This window comes from Schistocerca serialis, chromosome 5, assembly GCF_023864345.2.
Source record: "Schistocerca serialis cubense isolate TAMUIC-IGC-003099 chromosome 5, iqSchSeri2.2, whole genome shotgun sequence".
In the NCBI taxonomy this organism is placed as follows: Eukaryota; Metazoa; Arthropoda; class Insecta; order Orthoptera; family Acrididae; genus Schistocerca; species Schistocerca serialis.
Genome location: NC_064642.1, coordinates 505,893,219 through 505,919,183, shown reverse-complemented (window position 1 = coordinate 505,919,183; position 25,965 = coordinate 505,893,219). Strand labels below are relative to the sequence as shown.

At 39.0% G+C, this 25,965-nt stretch overlaps 1 protein-coding gene across 3 annotated transcripts in view; it reads right to left on the bottom strand.

Moving 5' to 3' along the window:
- Positions 1-25,217, bottom strand: part of LOC126481522 (seipin) — a 48,188-nt gene extending 22,971 nt beyond the window's left edge. Inside the window, exon 1 of one of the 3 annotated variants that reach the window (XM_050105328.1) lies at positions 25,149-25,217. Coding sequence is in view for 1 of the 3 variants with exons in the window: in XM_050105326.1 (XP_049961283.1) it covers positions 24,819-25,069 (251 nt within the window). In the remaining 2 variants the exon portion in view is untranslated. Of the gene's footprint in view, positions 1-24,818 lie in introns of all 3 variants that reach the window. The other 2 variants (XM_050105326.1, XM_050105327.1) reach the window with 2 other exon arrangements.
- Positions 25,218-25,965: the final 748 nt, after the last annotated feature.

Below are 25,965 nucleotides of genomic sequence, written 5' to 3'. Positions count from 1 at the left end.
AAATGCTAGAAACATAGGTTTGCCTTTCCTTAATCTTTCTTCTAAGATAAGTCGTAAGGTCAGTATTGCCTCACGTGTTCCAGTGTTTCTACGGAATCCAAACTGATCTTCGCCGAGGTTGGCTTCTACTAGTTTTTCCATTCGTCTGTAAAGAATTCGTGTCAGTATTTTGCAGCTGTGACTTATTAAGCTGATAGTTCGGTAATTTTCACATCTGTCAACACCTGCTTTCTTTGGGATTGGAATTATTATATTCTTCTTGAAGTCTGAGGGTATTTCGCCTGTTTCATACATCTTGCTCACCAGATGGTAGAGTTTTGTCAGGACTGGCTCTCCCAAGGCCGTCAGTAGTTCCAATGGAATATTGTCTACTCCGGGGGCCTTGTTTCGACTCAGGTCTTTCAGTGCTCTGTCAAACTCTTCACGCAGTATCGTATCTCCCATTTCATCTTCATCTACATCCTCTTCCATTTCCATAATATTGTCCTCAAGTACATCGCCCTTGTATAGACCCTCTATATACTCCTTCCACCTTTCTGCTTTCCCTTCTTTGCTTAGAACTGGGTTTCCATCTGAGCTCTTGATATTCATACCAGTCGTTCTCTTATCTCCAAAGGTCTCTTTAATTTTCCTGTAGGCGGTATCTATCTTACCCCTAGTGAGATAGGCCTCTACATCCTTACATTTGTCCTCTAGCCATCCCTGCTTAGCCATTTTGCACTTCCTGTCGATCTCATTTTTGAGACGTTTGTATTCCTTTTTGCCTGTTTCACTTACTGCATTTTTATATTTTCTCCTTTCATCAATTAAATTCAATATTTCTTCTGTTACCCAAGGATTTCTATTAGCCCTCGTCTTTTTACCTACTTGATCCTCTGCTGCCTTCACTACTTCATCCCTCAAAGCTACCCATTCTTCTTCTACTGTATTTCTTTCCCCCATTCCTGTCAATTGCTCCCTTATGCTCTCCCTGAATCTCTGTACAACCTCTGGTTCTTTCAGTTTATCCAGGTCCCATCTCCTAAAATTCCCACCTTTTTGCAGTTTCTTCAGTTTTAATCTACAGGTCATAACCAATAGATTGTGGTCAGAGTCCACATCTGCCCCTGGAAATGTCTTACAATTTAAAACCTGGTTCCTAAATCTCTGTCTTACCATTATATAATCTATCTGATACCTTTTAGTATCTCCAGGGTTCTTCCATGTATACAACCTTCTTTCATGATTCTTAAACCAAGTGTTAGTTATGATTATGTTGTGCTCTGTGCAAAATTCTACCAGGCGGCTTCCTCTTTCATTTCTGTCCCCCAATCCATATTCACCTACTATGTTTCCTTCTCTCCCTTTTCCTACACTCGAATTCCAGTCACCCATGACTATTAAATTTTCGTCTCCCTTCACAATCTGAATAATTTCTTTTATTTCATCATACATTTCTTCAATTTCTTCGTCATCTGCAGAGCTAGTTGGCATATAAACTTGTACTACTGTAGTAGGTGTGGGCTTCGTATCTATCTTAGCCACAATAATGCGTTCACTATGCTGTTTGTAGTAGCTTACCCGCATTCCTATTTTCCTATTCATTATTAAACCTACTCCTGCATTCCCCCTATTTGATTTTGTGTTTATAACCCTGTAGTCACCTGACCAGAAGTCTTGTTCCTCCTGCCACCGAACTTCACTAATTCCCACTATATCTAACTTCAACCTATCCATTTCCCTTTTTAAATTTTCTAACCTACCTGCCCGATTAAGGGATCTGACATTCCACGCTCCGATCCGTAGAACGCCAGTTTTCTTTCTCCTGATAATGACATCCTCTTGAGTAGTCCCCGCCCGGAGATCCGAATGGGGGACTATTTTACCTCCGGAATATTTTACCCAAGAGGACGCCATCATCATGCAATCATACAGTAAAGCTGCATGCCCTCGGGAAAAATTACGGCTGTAGTTTCCCCTTGCTTTCAGCCGTTCGCAGTACCAGCACAGCAAGGCCGTTTTGGTTATTGTTACAAGGCCAGATCAGTCAATCATCCAGACTGTTGCTCTTGCAACTACTGAAAAGGCTGCTGCCCCTCTTCAGGAACCACACGTTTGTCTGGCCTCTCAACAGATACCCCTCCGTTGTGGTTGCACCTACGGTACGGCTATCTGTATCGCTGAGGCACGCAAGCCTCCCCACCAACGGCAAGGTCCATGGTTCATGGGGGGGGACATAGGGGATATAAAAATGAAAAAGCTGGCATACTATGCTTACTTTCATTCCATAATGTCATATGGGATTATTTTTTGGGGTAATTCATCAAGCCAAGCTAAAGTTTTCCGGGCACAAAAACGTGCAGTAAGAGTTATATGTGGTGTGAACTCAAGAACATCCTGCAGAAGCCTGTTTAGGGAACTAGGGATACTAACTACTGCTTCCCAATATATTTATTCCTTAATTAAATTTGTCATTAAAAAATATATCACTTTTTCAAACCAACAGTTCAATTCATGGAATCAATACTAGAAATAAGAATAATCTTCACAAGGATTTAAAGTCACTTAGTCTTGCACAAAAAGGTGTGCATTATTCAGGAACACACATTTTCAATAACTTGCCAGCAGCCATAAAAAGCTTAACAACCAATGAAATTCAGTTTAAGAGAAGCCTAAAGGATTTATTGGTGGCCAACTCCTTCTACTCCATTGATGAATTTCTTAGTAAAACCAACTGATTTGTATATAAGTACAACATAACTTCTGCACAATTTCAGTGCAGTAATGTGTTCATTGAAAATGTGTGTGTGTGTGTGTGTGTGTGTGTGTGTGTGTGTGTGTGTGTGTGTGTGTGTGTGTAAGTATAATCTAACTTCTGCACCATTTCAGTGCAGTAATGTGTTCATTGCAAATAAGTATTACAGTAGTTGTATTACATGTTTATTACCTTATAAATAAATAAAAAACTTTTTTATTTTAAATTCAGTGCATTAGTATTTGTAAAATGACTCTTAGTGTTCATTAAAAAATGACGATCATTCCACTTGGGATCTGTGGAATGGTACATTAGCTTATTTGTTTTAGTTGTAAATATTTTTCATGTATTGTTGTTTTTCTGACATTTTCCACATCCTGGAGGACCTCCTCACTACGGATCAATTGGAATGAAAGTAAATCTAATCTAATCTAATCCAGCTCTCCAACAGGGTGGATGGGATCATTTTTACACAAGATAGCACACCTCCACACATTCCAAATCCAGTTGAGCAGTTGCTGAAGCGCCATTTTGGAAATTCTAGAATTATCAGTTGCCATTTCCCTACAGCCTGGCCATCCAGATCACCTGATCTTAATCCATGTGACTTCTGGCTGCGGGGCTATCTGAAAGATGTTGTGTTCAGTGTTCAGTGTTCAGACTGCAAACTTAGCTGCATTGAAGGCAAACATTGCACAACACATTCTGAACGTGACCCCGTAAACACTTCGATCAGTTGTGGAACATGCTGTTTCTCAATTTCAATTTGTTGCAGAAAACAATGGACAGCATATGGAACACCTTTTGCATCAGTCACATTAATAATCTGATTCAATTTCGATTGATGCTTTCTATGTGGTTTTTTTGTCTCAGGACAATTAAAAACCGATTTTTCCCATCTGATGTGATATGACCTTGCCATGGTGGATGGGCTTACGTAACTGATGGTATCACACCTGTACACCCATGGACAGTGAATAGTGTTTAACGTCAAACGTACACCTTAGGCATTGTTGTACAATTCATTTGTCATTTGTGGTCAACCACTATTAAATTATGATGCTTACAGCACCATCTATTGCTACATTTTGTAACTAGCCTATTTATTTTTCTTCTGTTAGACATTTTGCCCCTTCTCCAATAATATTCTGTTGCAATTTGACATCATTCTGACCAGTGGTGTTGTTTCTACAGCGGTTTGAAAGTTTTAACATTAATTACAATCACACAGTACATTAGCCTCAGACCAAGTGGTAGGCCTCTCCATCACTACCACCAAACTGTGATGGACATTTTCGAAGTTGGTATCACATATGACAAGTGTTGTGTCACTTTTTTTTGTTTGTTAAGGGGAACAAACGAGAAGAAAAGACTATCTTTAAGCTACAAAAGAGGGCTGTGTGAATTATGACAAAAAGTAGCAAGAGAACTCATTGCACTGAGTTGTTTAAATCTATGGGAATCTTCACTGTTCCATGTGAGTACATTTTGCAAAAGACACATTGATCAGTACCCAACGAACAGGTCTCTACACAAACATGGAACCAGATTCAGCCACCACTTATGTCTCAATAGGAAAAACAAAATAAAAACCCAAAATAGTGTGCTATATCATGAAATTAAGCTATACAATAAACTACCACAAGAGATCAAAGACAAAAGTGAAATACTTGCTTTCAGGAATACCCTAAAAATTATTTGTTAGGGAAGTGTTCTATAATGTAAAGGATTAACTAAAATCATGTGTAAATTTTGTTGACAACTGTGCTACTTACTAATTACTGCAATTCAGAAGCATTTTACAATATGCTCAATAGAACAGTGGCATACAATGTCCAAATGAGTAACTCAGAAGACAAGAAATGTATGTATCTATTTATGTCTGTAAACTGTGTGCATTTATGTAACTCTGTGTCTGTGTTTGTGTGTTGACAACATGCTTAAAATTTACATTTTCTATGGATGGATAGATAAATAAGTCTTTATATAGCACTGCATCACACGTCACAATTGTGGGCAAAATCATTTATATAATTAATGAACAGATGTCTTCGTAACTGGAACCCAATCTGACTTTTTTATTATTTATCTTCACTAATTATTTTCTGTTGTTTTAGTAAGAGTGTATCAGTCACAGGGCAGTCTCACCTACTCCATAGTCGTGTTCCCTGAGAAAAATATTCAAATGTTTTCCTTAGGTTCAAAGGTGTTGCACAGATTATCTCTTAATTTTCAAAATAATTGTGCACCTGATGTTAGCACTATGATGCATAACAAATAATAATGCAGAATATTGAAGCAAGCAATTCAGAGATTGAAGCAGCTTTATTATGAGAATAAGATAATTACATCGGGCAACAAAATAAAAACTGTGTGGGATATAGTGAAGACAGATAGAGGTGGGGCCAAAACACTAGAGGAACAGACAGCTCTAAATATAAATGAGACTTTGATAGTAAGTGCATGTAGTGCTGCAAACCTCTTAAATAAGTGCCTCATTTCTGTTACTGACAGCTTGCGGATATCAGGTTCGGTGAACAGTGCAATGGAGTATCTCATACCAGACTTTAAAAATAACTTCTGTAAAATGGAAATGACACTAGTGTCTCCCAAAGAGGTAGCATCCATCACAAAACCCTTAAAATCAAGTATTCTAGTGGGTATGATAATGTATCAACAAAGTTAATCAAAGACTGCTCATGCAAGTTGAATTCTACCTAAGCTATTTGTGTAATCAATCTCTTATCAGCAGACTATTTCCAGACTGGCTAAAATATGCTGAAGTTAAGCCTCTATACAAAAAGGGGGGATAAAGAGATATCATCAAACTATCAATAAATTTTACTTTTGCCAGCTTTCTCAAAAATATTTGAAAAGGTTGTGTTCAAACATCTCATGAAGCATCTGACTGCAAATAACATATTGACCAAGTCACCGTTTGGATTCCTTAAGGGTTCTTATACAGAGAAAGCTATTTACACTTACGGTGAGAATGTACTTAACTCATTCGATAATAAATTGGAGGCTACTGTGACTTGTCAAAAGCCTTTGACTGTGTGAAACAAGGCATTCTCTTAAGTAATTTAGAATATTATGGTGTCGCCGGCAATGCTGCGAAATGGTTTAAGTCTTATCTAACTAACACAAAACAAAGGTTGTTGTTGCGGAATACCTGTACAGTAAGCAGTCAGTTTCATCTGATTGGGAGTTATTTACATGTGGTGTTCCTCAAGGTTCCATCTTGAGCCCATTGTTTTTTCTTGTGTACATTAATCACCTCTCATCTGTTACATTGCCAGATGCTAAGTTTGTTTTGTTTGCAGATGATACAAACATTGTAATACATAGCAAGACAAGTACAGATTTTGAAATATCAGCTAATCAAATTTTCACTGACATTAATAAATAATTTGAAAGCTAATTCACTGTCATTAAACTTTGAAAAGAACCATTATAGGCAGTTCAAAACCTGTAAGAGATTTCCTTCCAACATGTGTATAACACATCAAAACATGCAAATCAAAGAGGTGGACAGTGTTAAATACCAGGCATTACAACTCGATAATAAATTCAGTTGGGAAGGGCATATCACAGAATTGCTTAAGTGCCTAAACAAGTCTGTATTTGCAGTGAGAACGATGTCACACATAGGAGATATAAATAGATGATGATCGTGATGATGATGATGATTGGTTTGTGGGTTGCTCAACTGCGGGGTTATCAACACCTGTACAAATACCCAACCTTTGCTCAGTCCAGCCTCGCCACTTTCACGAATTATAATGAAATGATGAGGACAACACAAACACCCAGTTATCTTGAAGCAGGTGAAAATCCCTGACCCCGCCGGGAATCAAAGCCGGGACCCCGTGTTTGGGAAGCGAGAATGCGACCATGAGACCATGAGCTGCGGACAATATAAATAGAGAAAACTTGCATAATTTGCTTGCCTTCATTCTATTATGTCATACGGGATCATATTCTGGGGTAACTCATCAAACCAAACAAAAGTTTTTAGGATGCACAAGCATATGATAAGAATCATTTGTAGTGTAAATCCAAGAACATCATGTAGAAACCTGTTCATGGAACTTTGTATTCTAACCACTGCTTCTCAGTATATTTATTCCTTAATGAAATTTGTTGCAAGTAATATATCTCTATTTCCAACCAATAGCTCAATACATAGTATCAATATTAGGAATAAGAACAAGCTACATAAAGACCTAAAATCACTTACCCTGATCCAAAAAGGGGTCCAATGTTCAGGAAACCACATTTTCAATAAATTACCAGCAACCATTAAAAACTTGGTTTCAGATAAAGCATGGTTTAAAGAGAGTTCAAAAGACTGTTCGATAGGTAACTCCTTCTACTATATAGATGAATATCTTAACAGGGACTCTTAGATCAGCTCAAGTAGAAATGTCTGTTGGACTTCAGTTTTGACAGCACTTGGTCACTACAGTCAAGATTAGGTGTTTTGTGTATGATAAATTTATTAAGAGTGCATAACAATGTTTCATTCTGACAGTGTACTAGTTCTGTAAATATTAGCAGTTTCAGTTTTCTGTAATGTATTCACCTATTTTGACAACCTCCTGACAAATGAGCAGGGAAGTAAGTATTATATTCAAATGTTTTATGTTATACCTTCTGACATGCTCTGCAGCCATGAGAATCATCTCATTTTTTGGGTCTATGGAATGAAAACTAAATCTAATCTAATCTAATCTATCATGCTCTTAACTATTTTGTTGTCGAAACGCTGAACCTGAACCCATATTGTGAATAGGTTAAGTTATCATTAGATTCAAAATATTGGATTGTGTGTTTATGTATGCAGTGTTCTATTATTTTTTTATCTTATAGGTATCAATCAGTGATATAGGTCAATATGTATCTGTAGACACTATGACTTCTTTCTTATGAACTGGTTTGTCTAGCAATATTTTTGAGCATTCTGAATAAGTGCCTTCACTTAAGACATGACTAATTATTTTAACCATCGGTATAATAATTTGTTTTCTTATATATTAAATAGCATAATTTGAGGGCAACTAATAATCTGCTCTAGAATTACTGAACTTAGCTGCTGGACCATTGACGACCCTCTCTACCACACCAGTTCAGCAAAAATTGTCAGTCAGTTTATTGTTTGTTATGGGTGGTAGAGCCTCTGTCTTGCTAACATCCTCCACAACATAGCCATCTAAGTGAGAATGGACTAAATGTGTACACCAACTGTGTCACATGCCCTCACTTCATGAGACACTGCGGAGAGGGCTACTCAAACCAGGGCATTGGCGCAAGGTCTGGTGATCATGAACTTTATGCCACCACATCTCCTCACTTTGCCAACCAAATACTGGCAGTGAAAATTTTTTCCACCAACAGGATTTGAACTGGCTTACACCCACGTCGAGCGCCACCGCACAAGTGTGAGTTAGAGATCCTGGCCACTGAGACAGATTGTGGAATTGGTGAGTGATTCACTTTGTCATACCAGATCATTTCTGTTTTAATCATTTTCAATGCAGCTTTGCATTTATTCACCATATTCAGAGTGTCAATGCTGTATATTCAACCATGTGGCTGTGTGATGGACACAACTGTTCAGCATATGGCATAACAGCACAAAGCTAAATGGTTGATCATATAGCATCTGTCTAAATTTCACAAATGGCTGTTTTTGTAGTATTTAGGAGCCATAATAGCTGAAATATATAAAAGTTGGCTTCAGTACAGGGAAATGATAAACAAGAAACTCCAAGGAATAGAGGACAATAAAAGAGAGCATTGACTTTTGTGACATGTATGAGGAACTGGTATAAAGTAAAGTTAATTTCGGGGGAAAAAGTTATAATGTTCACCTATGCTTTTTTTTTTTTTTTTTTTAATTTTGGCATGTTCAGTTAACATGTGATAACTTTGCAACGAGACAGGAAACAATGATAGTCATTTGAATATTAGACAAGAAGCTGTGATAGAATCCCTGAATGCTGAAGGTTAAATTTTGATTTGTAACCATGACATGAATGGTATTAGGAATGCTACAGTGGATAACAGCAAAGTTGAGTGCTGAGTTTGTCACCCTATTTAAGTTGCTGGGTGAACAAAATGCTGCTGGCAGATCAAAACCAGTGTGGTTGACCTGCCACAGTCAGTGATTGTTCACCAAATACACAGCATAGCAATTATTTCCCTTCTAACAATCAGGTAAAAACAGAAGTAGTGTGATACAGTTTTCCCATTACTAAATGAAGTGTGTTTACTGTTACTGATAACTTTGGTTATACATACAATGTTTTGCACATACTGGTACCGAGGATGTTGATTCATCATAATAATGAGGCAAAGAATACAGTAGCTACAAACTTATTACCCTCCTTCAAAATGGATGACGTAGAATTTTTAGCAAATACTGTGACAGACTGTTAATCAAAGTGGCAACACTTCTGAGGAAAGTGAAGTTGAAAACTACTTAATATGCTACAAATATAATGATAATGGTCTTTGGGGATCACAGGAGTGTGAGATCGTAGTGTTTTTAAGTGCAGTATTTCACCACACTAAAGAAAGCTTCACGAGTTTGCTCACTAAAAACTCAGGAAGTTTTGCACACAAAGGCAAGACTTTATTTGAGATGGCAAACCACTGTTCATACTGCAATAGTTGGATGGGAAATCTTGCCTCATCTACAATACAGCCTGAATCTTGTGCTATGAGGCAGACTACCATCCAACTGCAAAACTAAAAGTAGTTCATCATTCATGGTTTTCACTTTGAAGATTTCATAAAAATATCTGTGCTTATGATCGAGGAACAAATATAGTTGGTAATACTTGACCTCACTGATGGATTGCCAAAAGGCTGGAAATCATTTTGAAAAATGAAAGGACATTAAGGATTAACATCCTATCAATGAGATGGCCATTAGAGATGGAAAATCGGCTCTGACTCTGGAAGGAAATCAGGTCCTTTTCAAAGACACTATCATTATATTTGCCTTAATTGATCTCTAGAGGGAATCCACGCAAAACATACATCTGGATGCCCAGAAGGAGATCTGAACTGCTATCCTCTCTAGTGCTGGTCCCGTATCTTCACCCCTGCACCATTTTGTTCAGAGAAATTACACTGAAAAGCGAAACAATACTTACAAAAGTTGTGTGTACACTTTGTTTTCTTGTGAACTGCAAGACAAAATTATGAGGCTCTAATTTATGACTACCTCTTGTGTGTAACAGCTGCTCGTCAGTCAACTACCCAATACAGCACAGGTTGACCCAACAACATACCTCTGATGGTCACGCACCACAAACTCAGCAGTGTCACCCAGAGCAGAAGACATTTTTATATACTTATATGGATATGGTGTCTGTTATTGATGACCTGAAGCCAACTAGAACGAAATTAGAATTATACAGGGTGATTCAAAAAGAATACCACAACTTTAAAAATGGGTATTTAATGAAACATAATATAACCTTCTGTTATACATCATTACAAAGAGTATTTAAAAAGGTTTTTTTTTCACTCAAAAACAAGTTCAGAGATGTTCAATATGGCCCCCTCCAGACACACGAGCAATATCAACCCGATACTCCAACTCGTTCCACACTCTCTGTAGCATATCAGGCGTAACAGTTTGGATAGCTGCTGTTATTTCTCGTTTCAAATCATCGATGGCGGCTGGGAGAGGTGGCCGAAACACCATATCCTTAACATATCCCCATAAGAAAAAATCGCAGGGGGTAAGATCAGGACTTCTTGGAGGCCAGTGATGAAGTGCTCTGTCACGGGCTGCCTGGCGGCCGATCCATCGCCTCGGGTACTTGACGTTCAGGTAGTTACGGACAGGTAAGTGCCAATAAATAATTGATTGTGGAATTTGCAGCTCTCTGCTAGCTCTGCGAGTCGATTTTCCTGGGCTGCGAACAAATGCTTGCTGGATGCGTGCTACATTTTCTCGGCCGTCCAGAACTTTTCCCTTTGCACAAACACCCATTCTCTGTAAACTGTTTATACCAACGTTTAATACACCACCTATCAGGAGGTTTAACACCATACTTCGTTTGAAATGCACGCTGAACAACTGTCGTCGATTCACTTCTGCCGTACTCAATAACACAAAAAGCTTTCTGTTGAGCGGTCGCCATCTTAGCATCAACTGACGCTGACGCCTAGTCAACAGCGCCTCAAGCGAACAAATGTACAACTAAATGAAACTTTATAGCTCCCTTAATTCACCGACAGATAGTGCTTAGCTCTGCCTTTTGTCGTTGCAGAGTTTTAAATTCCTAAAGTTGTGGTATTCTTTTTGAATCACCCTGTATATTAATACCTTCGGCTGCTGACGGGCGTTGATATATATTAACAGGAACAGAAGAAAATGTGTGCCCCAACCGGGACTCGAACCCGGGATCTCCTGCTTACATGGCAGATGCTCTATCCACCTGATCCACCAGGGGCACAGAGGATAGTGCAACTGCTGGGACTATCTTGTGCACGCCTCCCACGAGACCCACAGTCTCACCTTATTCATAGTGTCCCTACCCAATACACTCATTACTCGTGGAAGACATTCTTACCAAGTCCCGTAAGAGTTCGGATAATATCTGTGCATCCGCACAGAAGAGGAAGGTCATGGCCGGTATTGCCAGAACTACATACTTATATGGAAATGGTGTCTGTTCTTTCCGAAATGGCTCAAGCAACAAGAAATTAGGTATATGGTTTGATAAATTGCCATTATCCTTGTCTGTAACTATAGTTAAACTGTACAAATTGTCATAATAGCAACCATTTAATGTGTACCTTGTTTCAATAGCAAGACCTTCAACCTCTGATGCACAAAGGAGTGTGTACATAATTGGTTATTGGTATCATGTTCTCCTTCTGTGTAGGGTATATTTGGCAATTAGGCATTCCCCAGAATACAATATCATCTTTCAAGATGAGCATATACTTAACTAAAACAAAAAGAACTGAATATTAACAGTTCAAAGAATACAGTGGAAACATTTATTTTTTAGAGTGCCCTCCTCCCCACACACACTACATGTCAATCTTATTGATCTGTTGTGAAATTTCATACACTGCTACATCCAGTGACTCAATTTTGTCCTCTATGTCCCTACTAAAATTTAAGGTTGCATTCCCTGCTTTGTGATTAGTGAGGGCACAAAACAGTTACCTTGATGCCTTCCCCTTCATCATTGTTGCATGTTTCCTTTTATATTTGCAACAGGCGGGTCCCTCTCATCCTAGGCTCTGAGTGACCTGCCACATCTTTTTAATTTTCCCAAGCTATAACTCTTTCCTCTCTGATGAAGGAACTAATATTTTGAAAACACAGGAATTGTTTTTTATGCTTACATGTGTATCTGTAGTACTAGAATTAAGACTACTCAAGCAAAGTAGTGGTCAGTCATTCTGTTTCTCAGTAATTTTACAGTTGCCTCACAAAGGTCAGATGGTCAGTCAATACTTAAACAACATCAAACTAAGTACACAGACTACTAATATCACACTGTACGTGCAAAACTTAATTTAGAAATTAGTCTGAAGAAAGGCAGAGCTGCAAGTATAGCATCTGTACTTTTACAAGAAGCTTTTTCCAACGTTAACTGGAATACACTCTGGAATTCAAGAGTTATCAGGGATAACGTACAGGAAGTGAGAATAAATCTATAACCTGTACAGAAGTCACACTGTTATCATGACAGTTTAAGGGCATGAAAGGGATGCACTAATTGGTGGTCATTGAGAAGGTAGTGAGGCATGATTATAGGATACCACTCATGTCATTCAATCTGTGCATTAAGCACACAGTAAAGGAAACTATGGAGAAATTTGGAAAGAGAATTAAAGTTCAGTGAGAAAGAATAAAAACTTCCAGGTTATTGATGATACTACAATTCTGTCAGAGACAGCAAAGGACTTCAGAGAACAGTTGAATATGATGGTTGGTGTCCCCAAAAGAGGATACGAGATGAACAGCAGTAAAATTAAATCAAGGTAATTGGATATAATCAAATTAAGTCAGGTCATCATGAGGAAATTACATTAAAGAATGAGACACTAAATGTAATGGCCATTTTGTTATATGACCATCAAAATAACTCATGCTGTCAGAAGTAGAGAGGATAGAAAGGTTAGCTGGAAACTGAAGAAAAGATTTCCTGAACAAGAGAACTATATTATATTTAATATAATTGTAAGTGTTATTAAGTCTTTTATGTGAATATTCATTTGCAGTGTAGCCTTATATGTAAGTGTCACTGAGATGACTGATTTCAATTAAACTTGCCTCAGTTTAAGGACACAGTTCAAGATCAAAACACAGTCGTGTGCAGATGAATGAGAGCAAACAGTTTCTTATCGTTAGTAATACAAGCAGCTTTATTTATTTTCGGTTAAAGTAGCATACAGCCAAATGTTGTGTTTTACAACAGATCTCATTTACTTTTATTCAATCACTAGCATTAAATACTGCTGCTTATCTGACCAGTAATTTACCAACATTCTATGTTCACAATCTCAGCAGCTTCATCTAAGGCACTGCTCTACCTAATAAGTGTTTCCAAAAGTGAAAAATACCATTGAAAACAATCAATGTCTGAAAATATAATATAATTAGATAGATAAGAAGACTATTCCCCAAGTGGGAAATACAGAAGCGTCTGATCCTGCCCGTCTGCTTTGACATCACAAATATGGCCGAAACGACCATAAACCACGACTCCAATATGGCGCATTAAAGTTGGTACGTACACATTATGAGGACGAAAATACATCGAAAAACACACACACACACACTCTCCACAACAAGCCTAATGACACTAACGGGACAAGCGCGGAGTGTATACCTGTCCTTTTCTCCCCCTAAGGTAAGTCTTTCCACTCCCGGGATTGGAATGATTCCTTACCATCTCCCTTAAAACCCACATCCTTTTGTCTTTCCCTCTCCTTCCCTCTTTCCTGATGAAGCAACCTTAGGTTGCGAAAGCTCGAATTTTGTGTGTGTGTTTGTGTTTGTTTGTGTGCCTATCATCATACCAACGCTTTCGTTTGGTAAGTTACATCATCCTTGTTTTTAAATATAAACAAATTTAGACACCCACCATCACACAAAACGATGAGAAAAACCGACATAACAAAAATCCCCAAAATACCACTAAAGAAAATATCATCTGGAATTGGACACTTCCCTTGACATACATAGCTCAACAGCAGCTCCCGATCCCATAAATTAGGATCAAACACTTCCCTTGGCCTATATAGCTCAAAAACATCTCCCGATACCAATATCAACATACACATCCACACATTGGGATCGAACGCTTCCTTGACCTGTGCACTGTTAATTTTATCTGTCATATCCATTCCTGAACAAAACCAACAACCAATTAATTTTACTAAAATTACCACATGATGTACAACGAACAACACTAAATTAACCTTCACACAAAATTGTTAACTCACTGAAACGAATTCCACTACAAACACAGCCAACACTCGAACAATTCTAGATAATGAGCAAAAGCAAACTGAGCCCATTACACCACACAAACGAAAACCCTGAACATACCACCAGAGAGCACAACAAACCACAACACAACGACATCTACAAACACGCCACACTCACAAACCACACTCCGCGCCGTCATGACGTCACACATGACAACACCCTTACATCACGGGTCAAAGTCGGCACGTGGGATCGGACGATTCTGTCGACCCCCCAAGTGGCAGCACATATAAAAGATAAGGAAATATGCAAGCTTTCAGAGCCAGTGTCATCTTCTGCTGGTAAAAGGATGGAAGGGAAAGGAAGAGATATGAAACAAAAGGACTGACAAGGTTTAGGAAATGGGGAGGGTTATGGAAAAGTCACTGAGAGCCCCAATTTGTGGGAGACTTACTGGAAGAGATGAGAAGAAAAGACTGATTGTTGGTAGCTGTACCACCAGATGAGATTTGGAAACCCAAAATCCTGCAGGTGGAAGATAGCATAATAAGCAAGACAGAGATTACTTTAAAAACATAGTACAAGAGTCAATAAGAATGGAAAACTAGGTGCATTATGCACGGTAGAGAGGTGAGGGGGGGGGGGGGGGGGGCACAGAAAAATACAGTCAGAAAATAAAAGATATAGAAAAATAAAAGGGAGCAAAGATAAGGTGGAGTTACTGAAAACAAAACTGAGGCAACAGAAATTAATGTAGAGCATGCTCTGCAAGAGAATATTGTGTGTTGCCAGTATAGAGCCTATACCCTATTTCCATCCCCATTCATCATTCATAGGTGGGTCTCCCTTTGACAGTATATATGTTTTGTCAGCTGCAGGGCTGATATGGATGATGCTAGGAGGGTGCACTGGCCAAGTATTACAGCTGGGATGGACATAGGGGTAAGATCCATAGTGGAGGGGAATGAGTGCCAAAGGAGCATACGGTCTGACCAGGATACTGTGAAGGTTCAGAGGGGCATGAGAGGGGCAGGGTGTGGGGTGGGGGATGGCAAAAAGCTATTCTATTTGTGATGGGCAAAATATCATACACAATGGACCTCATTACAGGGCATGATTTTAGGAAGTCATAGCCTTGTTGAAATAGCTGGTTAATACATTCGACAGTAGGACAGCACTGAGTGACAAGAGGTGTACTCCTATGTTGTTGTTGTTGTTGTTGTTGTTGTTGTTTTGTTTTTTTTTTTTTGGAGGGATCAGCAGTATCAGAACTGGATGTGATGGTCAGGAAAATCTCCTTTTGAACTACAGTGGTGGGGTATTAAGTGTAGAGAAGGCTGAGATGAGAAAGATCATGTACTGCTATCTGGATCTCCCCCCTATGACCTTCTTCGCTATAAGATTTGGCCAGTGCATCCTCCTAGAACTACCTATACCAGCACTGTAACTGGCAAAACATATACTGTGAAAGAGAGAGCAATCTGTAACTGCCACATGCCATGTACCAGTTGTTACATAAACACTGTTCAACCTTTTACATTGGCATGATTGCCACCAGTTTATCAGTTAAAATGAATGGACATAGAGAGAAGGTTTATACTGGCAACACACAATATCCTGTTGCAAAGCATACTCTACAGCATGACAATCATGACCATGGTGTCTGTTTCAACATATGGGCCATCTTGATACTCTACACGGATACCAGTTTCTCAGAACTCTGCAGGTGGGAACTGGTGTTACAACATGTACTTGGTTTTAACCACCCATATGGCCTAAGTTTACGTAAATTTCTGTGGCCTCACCATTTATTTTCAGTAACTCTTATTTTTCTTCACTCACTTTATTTTTCTATTTCCATTATTTTCCAACTGTCTATTTGTCCTAGCACCCTCACCTGTCTACCATATACAATTCACTTAGCTTTCCACTCTTGTTAACACTTGCACAAAGTTTTATTCAGTAACCTCTGTCTTGCTTATTACCCCTATCTTTCACCTCTATGTTCACAAACTTTCAAATTTTGGCTGGTGCATGACCCAAAAATCAGTCTTCCCTTCGCACCCCGTCCAGTAAGTCTCCCCTACCCTGGGGTTCTGGATGACTTTTCTGTAACTCTCCCCATTTCCTACAAGTCACCCATTCCTTTCTTTCATCCCTGTTCCTTTCCCCTCAACCCTTCTGCCATAAGAAGAGGCCACTGGCTGTGACAGCTTGCACATTTCCATATCTTTAGTGTGTTCTCCTACAGCCACCTGGTAAGTAGGTTTTCATCCATCCAATTTATATCTTCAAACATGAAAGACGTTACTTGCCTAAAAACCACTGATCACCTCAGCCCACCAAAGGTCTATAGGTGCAAGGAACATACCAAGGGATACATGTCATAGAATGACCTCTTGACAATCATGTAATCCATGTTCTACATAGTGTTCAGAATTCACACGTCACAGGTTTTCTGACAACATAGGGCTTTCAATGGTCTGACTGTGGCACATGGTAACAGAGGTAATAAGAGACTAAGCACACACTAGCATTGCAGAAGGGTGGAGAAGTAAATAGGCTGTGTTCTTTTCAAAGGAACACCCCTGTGTTTTATCGAACAAAAGTTAGAGAAACCACAGAAAACTTAAATCTGGATAGCAAGATAGGAATCTGAACTATTTCCGTTCAGAATGTAGACCCATTTCTCAACCATTCTGCCACCTTTCTAAATACTAAATACTGTGGTGAGCATCGGCATCTGATGCTATTGCTGCCATGGTGACAAGATACTTCATCCTCACAAAGTGAGTAACAAAATTTAGGTTATATGTAAAAGGTAGTGATGTTGGATGAGGAACCCCAGTGTGAATTGAGGCAATGTAGATCACAGGGTTGAAGGACATTTTGCAAGAACAACTCTCATCTACATAATTCAGCTGGTGTTGGGGAGAAGGATCCAAATGGCACTAGCTGTGAAGCACTCATTTAAATAAAGCGTGTTCTGCTCAGCAATCTGTTCAGCAACGGAGTGTTCATCTTTGCTCTTGGCCATAGTTAGGTGGTGGCTATTCATTCAGGTGAATAGCAAGTTGGTGACCACATTCGCATAAAATGCAGTGCAGAAATTACAATGGAGCTGGTATATGAAACGCTGCTCATATGGATGTCCCTGCACTGATACAATAGGATAAGCCCATGATGGGAAGGGAGTAGTATGATGTGCTGGGTGTTTGCGTTGGACAAGTCTTTCACTTGTGTCTTCCACAGAAGTATGACCTTTTTGACAACTGGTTTGAAATGGAAGTGGCATAACAATGGAGTAATATTCCATAGATTGGGTTTGGTGATGGTTTACCGTTTTGGGAGGTGTGGGAAGGATTGTGGGTAGGATAGTGTTCATTTCTGAGCACAACAATAAACTATCGAAGACCTGGTGAAGGATATGGTTCAGTTATGTCAGTGTGGGATGATACTGGGCAATGATGACGATGCTCCTTTGCAACTGGTTCTTGGGGTTGGTCAGAGGATTAGTGGCATGTGAGGATATCGTGCAGACAATGTTTGTGGTTCAGGAAAAAGTGCCTGTCTGTGAAGGCCTTTTGTAAGACCTTCTGGGTCATTCCATGTAAATGAGGAATCATTATCAAAAAATTAATTTTTCTGTGGGAATATTTTCCCCCGTTACATATGTAGGTTGGGCATTTAATTTTGTTGGCAAGACTGATTTTTCCCTCCAAAACCTATCATTTACTTGTGGGAACCATTGTTTTGAAGACTATATTGTTGAGTTTGTTCATGCAGGAGATTTGATCAATTTCAAGGTAAAAAAAAAAAAAAAATCAGGAAATTTATAATAATTCTTTATGGTTTATACATCACTTGAAAGTGCATAACTTCTTCTTCTTTTTGGTATATTTTTAGAAGCAAACAATTTAAGGATGATAAATACAAAAACATTTATATAACCTAACCCAAAATGTGTAACATGAGTTACCAAATGCCAATTTAAGATTTTCACAAAATACATTAAAGTATAGAAACTTATATGCCATGCTGTCCTTCACATAAGTGTACCTGATAATTTAGTATCTCAAATAAATTGCCTCCCGGAAGCCTTCTCTTGGTATAAGATATTTAATTCACGTAATGTGAGTTACCTTTATTTATGTAACGTGAGTTACCATAATTTTTTTAGGATTAGTTATAATTTTAAGGAGTCAGATTCGTTCTGAATTACATACAACACAACCAACAATATATTTCAACATATTTAATGTATATTTATCTCCATATGACGCATAAAATCCCATAGGGAATAGCTATTTCTACTTTACAACAATTTGTAATTTTTGCAGAATGCCTTAAAGTGCAGCTGAAAAGATGAGATGGCAGAAATTGAAGGATGAAGGCAGATATGAAGAGTATAAAATCAAACACAAGGGAACTATGAAAAAAATCATGAAAAAGAAGCAGGAACAGGAAAAATGTTTGAGTAAAAGAGAACAAGAAAGGATGGGTCTAGTGCAGCAGGGGATACAACCCGTCGGCTTTGGACAATGACGTCACAAGTCGCCAGATAGCAGTTTACCATTTTCGCTTTTGCTGTTATGTTTCAGTTTCGTTTTTTTACTGAGTGCTTAATAAAGTGGATCTGTTTATTCTATCTCGTGAGATTTTTTTTTTTAAAGCCAAAAAACACTTATCAGCCACTGAAGGGAGCTACAACACTAAGAAGAATCGCTTCTCGATTGGCGACTTGTGACGTCAATGTCCAAAGCCGACGGGTTGCATCCCCTGCTGCACTAGTCCCGAAAGGATTGCTGCAGACAGGAAATGGAATGCTAGAGAAAGAGTTGCCAAGTACAGGAAGCAGCTAAAGAAAGCACCTTTAGCTACACCAAGTAGTTCCGCCTCTCCACCGTATAAAAATAAGTCTTCACTGGGAAAAGCCATATCAAAAGTGAAACGTGTACTTCCAACATCACCCAGAAAACAAAAATATGTTATTAGAAGGTTGTATCATATATTTGTTGAACCTTTAGAAGTAGAAAGAATCTCTAAACAAAAAATAAGTGATGAAATAATAAGTGCAGTGAGCAAATTCTATGAAAGGGATGACATTAGCAGACAGGCCCCTCGATACAAAGACGTTGTGACTGTAAATACCTATGTGCACCAGTAACTGGCCAGAATTTTTTCTATGAGCAGAGCCTACAGCCAATTGTTGGTTAGAAAAGTGCATGAAATGTTAAGATTTATTGGCGGTTAAACTTCTTGGTTTATGTACTGGTGTACAAGAGTATGGTGCGAAATGGTATGTGTGGTAGGAGAGTGATGGAAGAATTTTGAATGTAGAGGAAAAAGGTATATTACAGAATCTTATTGATCACATTCTTACCATGGGACCTAAATTTTTAGAGCACTGCTACCTTAAGAGAGAACAATAAAAGAACTATCAGAGTGATAAGGTATCGCTGCCTTCTGCGATGCTAACTGCCATGATGCAAATCGATTTTTCTGAAAATTTTACATGTGTAAGTCAAGATGAAATTCAAAGTGCACATTGGCAGCAGAATTAAATTAGTATTTTTACTACCATGATTTGGCATTCATGTACTTCTCACCCCTACATGTTGGTATCTGATAATCTGGACGACACAAAAAATACTGTCATTCCCGATGTTGATAGACTTCTTGAAGACCTACCAAAAAATATTAGAGAAGTTTCAATCTGGTCAGACGGTCCTGCTTCCTAGTTTAAAAACAGATATATCGCAGAGGCTATAAAAATTCTAAGTAAGAGTCATGCCAAAAGAATTACATGGAAGTACTTTGCAACTTCTCATGGGAAGGGGCCATTGGGTGGAATTGGTGGGGCTGTCAAACGCGAAGTCTGGTCTCGTGTGAAAAGCAGGAAATGTATTGCAAACAATGCAACAGATTTTGTAAAAGCATTATTGAATTCTTCTTCTAATGTGACAACAGTTCTTATGGGTGAAGAAGACTTTAGCCAAAGAAGCAAAAAATTACATCTCTCAGCCTTAATCGAGAACTGCAAGCCTTTCTTGAACATTTCTAAAATTTATCATTTGGAAGTCTACAATAATGAAGTTGTAGGAGACACCACTTCATCAGCTGCAGAGGAAAACACTAACAGAACAGAAAAATCACTAGATATACAAGTAGATGACTGGGTGGTGGTAAAATATGAAAATTCATATTTACCTGGTAATGTTACTAAAATTGAAAATGGTGAGCTTAAGGTTGATTGTTAAGATGAAAGGTGGGAAGTTTTGGAAGTGGCCTGAAATTAAAGAAGAGAAATACTACACTAAAGACAAGCTTGTCAGAAAAGTGAACCCTCCAAGTGCTGTAAATTCCCAAGGTTATTTCAAGTCTGACTGTGATCTGTGACAATGTAACGTGAGTTACTTGTTCACAATGTTTTAATATTTATTTTATTGGAGATTAAATGTTTGGGACTTTGTTAAAATACTTATAAGATCTTCTGGTATTGTGTGTAAAACTTACAAGAAATGTTCACATAAAACACAGCAGACTTTTGTATTTTCTTTATCGTATGCAAAAGCCATTTCTTGGAAATGTAAAGTGAGTTACCAACTATAATTATAAGATTTGGTTTTATAAATATAGTAATGTAACAATTATTATGATTATAGGTTTATAGAGCATTCTGCATAAAGTATGTTTTGAGGTATAAAAAATATTTAATAGAAACATTTCCTTCCATTAATTGTCCAAAAGTTATAATATAAACATCACTTTGTAATGTGAGTTACCATGGAATGACCCTTCTGCATACTGGGCAAAGGATTTCTTGTCACTGCAGATGCACCATCAGTGGGTGGCCAGAGTATATAGAAGTGATTTTTTTGTTGTGGGCATGATGACAGCCACCAAAAGACATGTACTGTTGATGGATTACTGAGCTATGTGGACAACGGACAATTGGACATCAACATATAGGTAGATGGCATGTTGGGCTGGGGAGAACCAAATGAAGTGGATGTGAGAGAAAGTGTTGAAGGCCATGAGAGAATGAGGACAGTGTGTCTTTGTCCGGAGTCCAGATTCTGAAATGGTATCAGTTAACCTGAACTAGACAAGGTGTTTGAAATTCTGAGTGTCTAGTAAGTTTTCCTCTACATAGTATATAAATATGTTGCCGAAGAAGCAAGCCATGTTGGTGCCCTGGCCATATCATAGATTTGTTTATATATCTTCCACTCACAGGAGGAGTAGCTGTGTGCAAGGATGTTAAGTAATGAATGAGTTGGTTGGTATGGAGTCAGAATGACACTGGGAGAGGTAGTGTTTGATAATTGCAAGACCATGGGCACAGGTGGTGGTGGTCGTGTATAGGGAAAGGGCATCAACAGTTATGAGTAGGAATCCACGCAGTAAAGGGACGGGGATGGATGACAGTCAACAAAGAAAATGGTTTGCGTCTTTATGAGAAGTTAGGGAGCAGGAAGCTGATTACCAGTCTTGGTCAACAACAGCAGGAATGCATTTGGTGGAACACAGTAACCAGCTACAATGGAATGTCCAGGACTGTTGGGTTTATGAATTTTGGAAAGCATGTAGAAGGTGGGTGTGAAAGGGATCACTAGCTTCAGGAGGTAGAGGGATTCAGAGGAGAGTTTTTGGGATGGCCCTATGGATTTGGCTAAGGATGGGAAGTTATGCTGGACTTCTGGGATGGATCACTATGCAGGATATAACACTAATGCTTTGTCTCAATCATAATTTTCACTTGTTTGTAGATAAGGTTTTATACATGTCTATGCATATTTTGCTGATCCACTGCCCACAATAATTAGGGAACATGACTTTGAGAATCTGTCACATTCCTTTGAGCAACAACTGAGGACTGGGAATGTAGGAAAATTATAACTTTATCTTCCGCAAATTAAGTAGACATATACAATAAAACATCATTACATACTCAGTCATTTACATAAAAATAACTGAAATGTGCAACAGTGTGTCATAAACAAAATAAAAACAATAATTCATCCTGTCACACTGAGTGCTTTTCATTGGAATTTGAGAGCCTCAACAACTTTTCTGGAGACTAGAAATCTACTCTGTAGGAATCAGCATGGGTTTCGAAAAAGACGGTCGTGTGAAACCGAGCTCGCACTATTCGTCCACGACACTCAGAGGGCCATAGACACGGGTTCACAGGTAGATGCTGTGTTTCTTGACTTCCACAAGGCGTTCGATACAGTTCCCCACAGTCGTTTAATGAACAATGTAAGAGCATATGGACTATCAGATCAATTGTGTGATTGGATTGAAGAGTTCCTAGATAACAGAACGCAGCATGTCATTCTCAATGGAGAGAAGTCTTCCGAAGTAAGAGTGATTTCAGGTGTGCCGCAGGGGAGTGTCATAGGACCGTTGCTATTCACAATATACATAAATGACCTTGTGGATGACATCGGAAGTTCACTGAGGCTTTTTGCAGATGATGCTGTGGTGTATCGAGAGGTGTAACAATGGAAAATTGTACAGAAATGCAGGAGGATCTGCAGTGAACTGACGCATGGTGCAGGGAATGGCAATTGAATCTCAATGTAGACAAGTGTAATGTGCTGCGAATACATAGAAAGATAGATCCCTTATCATTTAGCTACAAAATAGCAGGTCAGCAACTGGAAGCAGTTAATTCCATAAATTATCTGGGAGTATGCATTAGGAGTGATTTAAAATGGAATGATCATATAAAGTTGATTGTTGGTAAAGCAGATGCCAGACTGAGATTCATTGGAAGAATCCTAAGGAAATGCAATCCGAAAACAAAGGAAGTAGGTTACAGTACGCTTGTTCGCCCACTGCTTGAATACTGCTCAGCAGTATGAGATCCGTACCAGATAGGGTTGATAGAAGAGATAGAGAAGATCCAACGGAGAGCAGCGCGCTTCATCACAGGATCATTTAGTAATCACGAAAGCGTTACGGAGATGATAGATAAACTCCAGTGGAAGACTCTGCAGGAGAGACGCTCAGTAGCTCGGTATGGGCTTTTGTTCAAGTTTTGAGAACATACCTTCACCGATGAGTCAAGCAGTATATTGCTCCCTCCTATGTATATGTCGCGAAGAGACCATGAGGATAAAATCAGAGAGATTAGAGTCCACACAGAAGCATACCGACAATCCTTCTTTCCACGAACAATACGAGACTGGAACAGAAGGGAGAACCGATAGAGGTACTCAAGGTACCCTCCGCCACACACCGTCAGGTGGCTTGCGGAGTATGGATGTAGATGTAGAGGTGGTTGCCCTCCGTGAGCATTTATCACTGCCTAACACCCTTTGGTATCTGTATCTATTCTTCAATGTGAGACCATGAAAGTTATTGGAGGATCTGTGATGGAGCAGGATGACCATGAACACATCTGTCAAGCATGTCCTATGTATACATGATGAGGTTTGGGTCAGGACTCACCATCGGCCATTCAATTACTTCAATATCTAGGCTTTGCAAAACATCCCTGCTGATGCTTGCCACATGGGCCCTAGCATTAGAACAAATTGATGACCACCACATGGGAAAACAGGATCTGTTCGATGCACTGTCTGGCAGTAAGGCGACGGGGGATAATGACAAGATCTGTATGGCTGCCAACACCGAAGCCTCCCCACAACATCACAGAATCTTGGAAATCTGTCGATATCCTGGACATTTCACAGGTGCAGCTCACCATGGGTCTCCACACATGAACACAGTCATCACCTTAAGCAAGGTGATAATGGGAATTGTCCGTGAATAGCTCGTGTTGCCAGTGAAGACAATAGTGTTTCCACTGAAGAAAGAGATTAAGTCTTTGACAAGTTCAGTGCGATTGGACTTCGGTATAGGGCTGATGGGAAGGCATTCTGAAAGGACAGACTTCTGTGACCCCACCAGACACAAAAACCCCTCCCTGCCCCTCCTTTCCAGTCAAGCTGCAGTGCCAACACAGCACAGTCAGACAGCACAACATAGCTGTACAGTTGCTTTTTGTGCATACGTATGTATGTGTATGTTTAATCTGTAGCTTTATAAAATGATTTATCTGAAAGCTAGCTTTATTCTGTCTTTTGTTTATGAGCATTTTGATGACTCAGCACCTCACCTGTTCGGTGAGTTATCACTTGTTAAATTATTTATTAATTAGTAGAATAAAGTACAATAATTCTTGACCTCTTCAATTCTCTTTCGAGAAATGCACTAGCTTTATGTATATGGCCAGTTTTTGTCGCTTTCTTCCAGTTTACACAAAAACATTTTTACAATTTTTTTTTTATCTTCATAACTTATTTTTCTTTCCGTATCCGCTACACGACTATACAGCTAACATGAACAGTTTACAGTGCCTTCCACTATAAAGAATTAGCGAGTTTTAATTAACTGTTTGCAGGAGGGGGGGGGGCTAAAAAAAATTGCAAAAGTGTTATAAAAGTTAATTTTCTTCCAAACAGGACTGGTTAATGCTGTCGAATTTATCATTATACAGTGATACCCCAAAATGTAAGATTTTAAGTCTACGATGTGTCTACCTTAGCTACAGGCGGATCACATGAAAAAAACAATTCGGTGAAGTGTACTTACTCAAACTGAAAATGCACCGGTCTTGTGTGACTAATAGACGGCATATAGGTGTAATAAAATGCTACATATAAAAATACTGATGTCCAAATAATTACTGATAATACAGCTGCGCCTACGCCGGCTTTGAGGACGACTTCTGACGTATTATCAATTTTATTTCGAAGCCTGGAATAGATCGCTTCTAGTATTTTGTCTACGACGTTCCTTCTGTACCACCTAAAAGGCGCCAAAATGATAGACGAGAGTCCCATGTTTCACTAATAAAACAATATACCTAAAGCTATCGGATTAGTAAGCAGAAACGTCAACTACACTTCTGACACTTTGTACCTTACACCTCAAAACACAGTTATATCTCTGACATGTTTGGCGGCCAGCTGTTTACGTTTACATTTCACAAGAATTCATGCACACGTGACGTCGTTTTGACGTCACACGCTGTATTGAAGACGAAAACATCTGTGCACAGGCGCCGACTCCATGGGGCCTGAGGGGGCCCGAGCCCCCTCAAAAATTCGTTTGGGAGACGGACCCCCAATAATTTAAGAAAATTATTAGTTGTATTATACTGTGTAAAAATCAAAAAACTATGATGGAATTTTTTATTTTCCTTGTTTGTCGACAGATACCTTTTAAAATACATTCAGTAACGAGTTAAAACAAATAACTATTACAGTAGTAAGCAGGTTAACTGAAAATGAGTGGTGTGAATCATGATAATGTTACGGTGCTGGGGGCACACAGGATTTGTCCCGGTGCGCGAACCTTCGGGTAAAGTCTGGCGCCAGCGAACCAGCGCTGCGGCCGCGGCGACATCGAAAGGACTGGAGTAGAAGCACCTGGAATCCTCCGTCTCGCGTCGCCTTGACACTTCGAGACATTACGACGCCTCGGCTATGTAAGGCCCACTCTACTGTCGCAATCATTCAGTGTGGATAGTTTCATTCAGTACATGCTGCAGACGTGTGTAGTGTTCCGACTTCAGTGTCTAGTGGACTATTTTATATGACTATATTTTATTTGTTTACTTTTGTCTCTTAGTGTACTGTGAATTAAGTTTGCAATGGATAAATTTGTTAGCAAAAAGGCGCACTTGGGAGCTGATGATACTGCAAGTCAAACTCCAACAATTATTGAGTCGTCAACT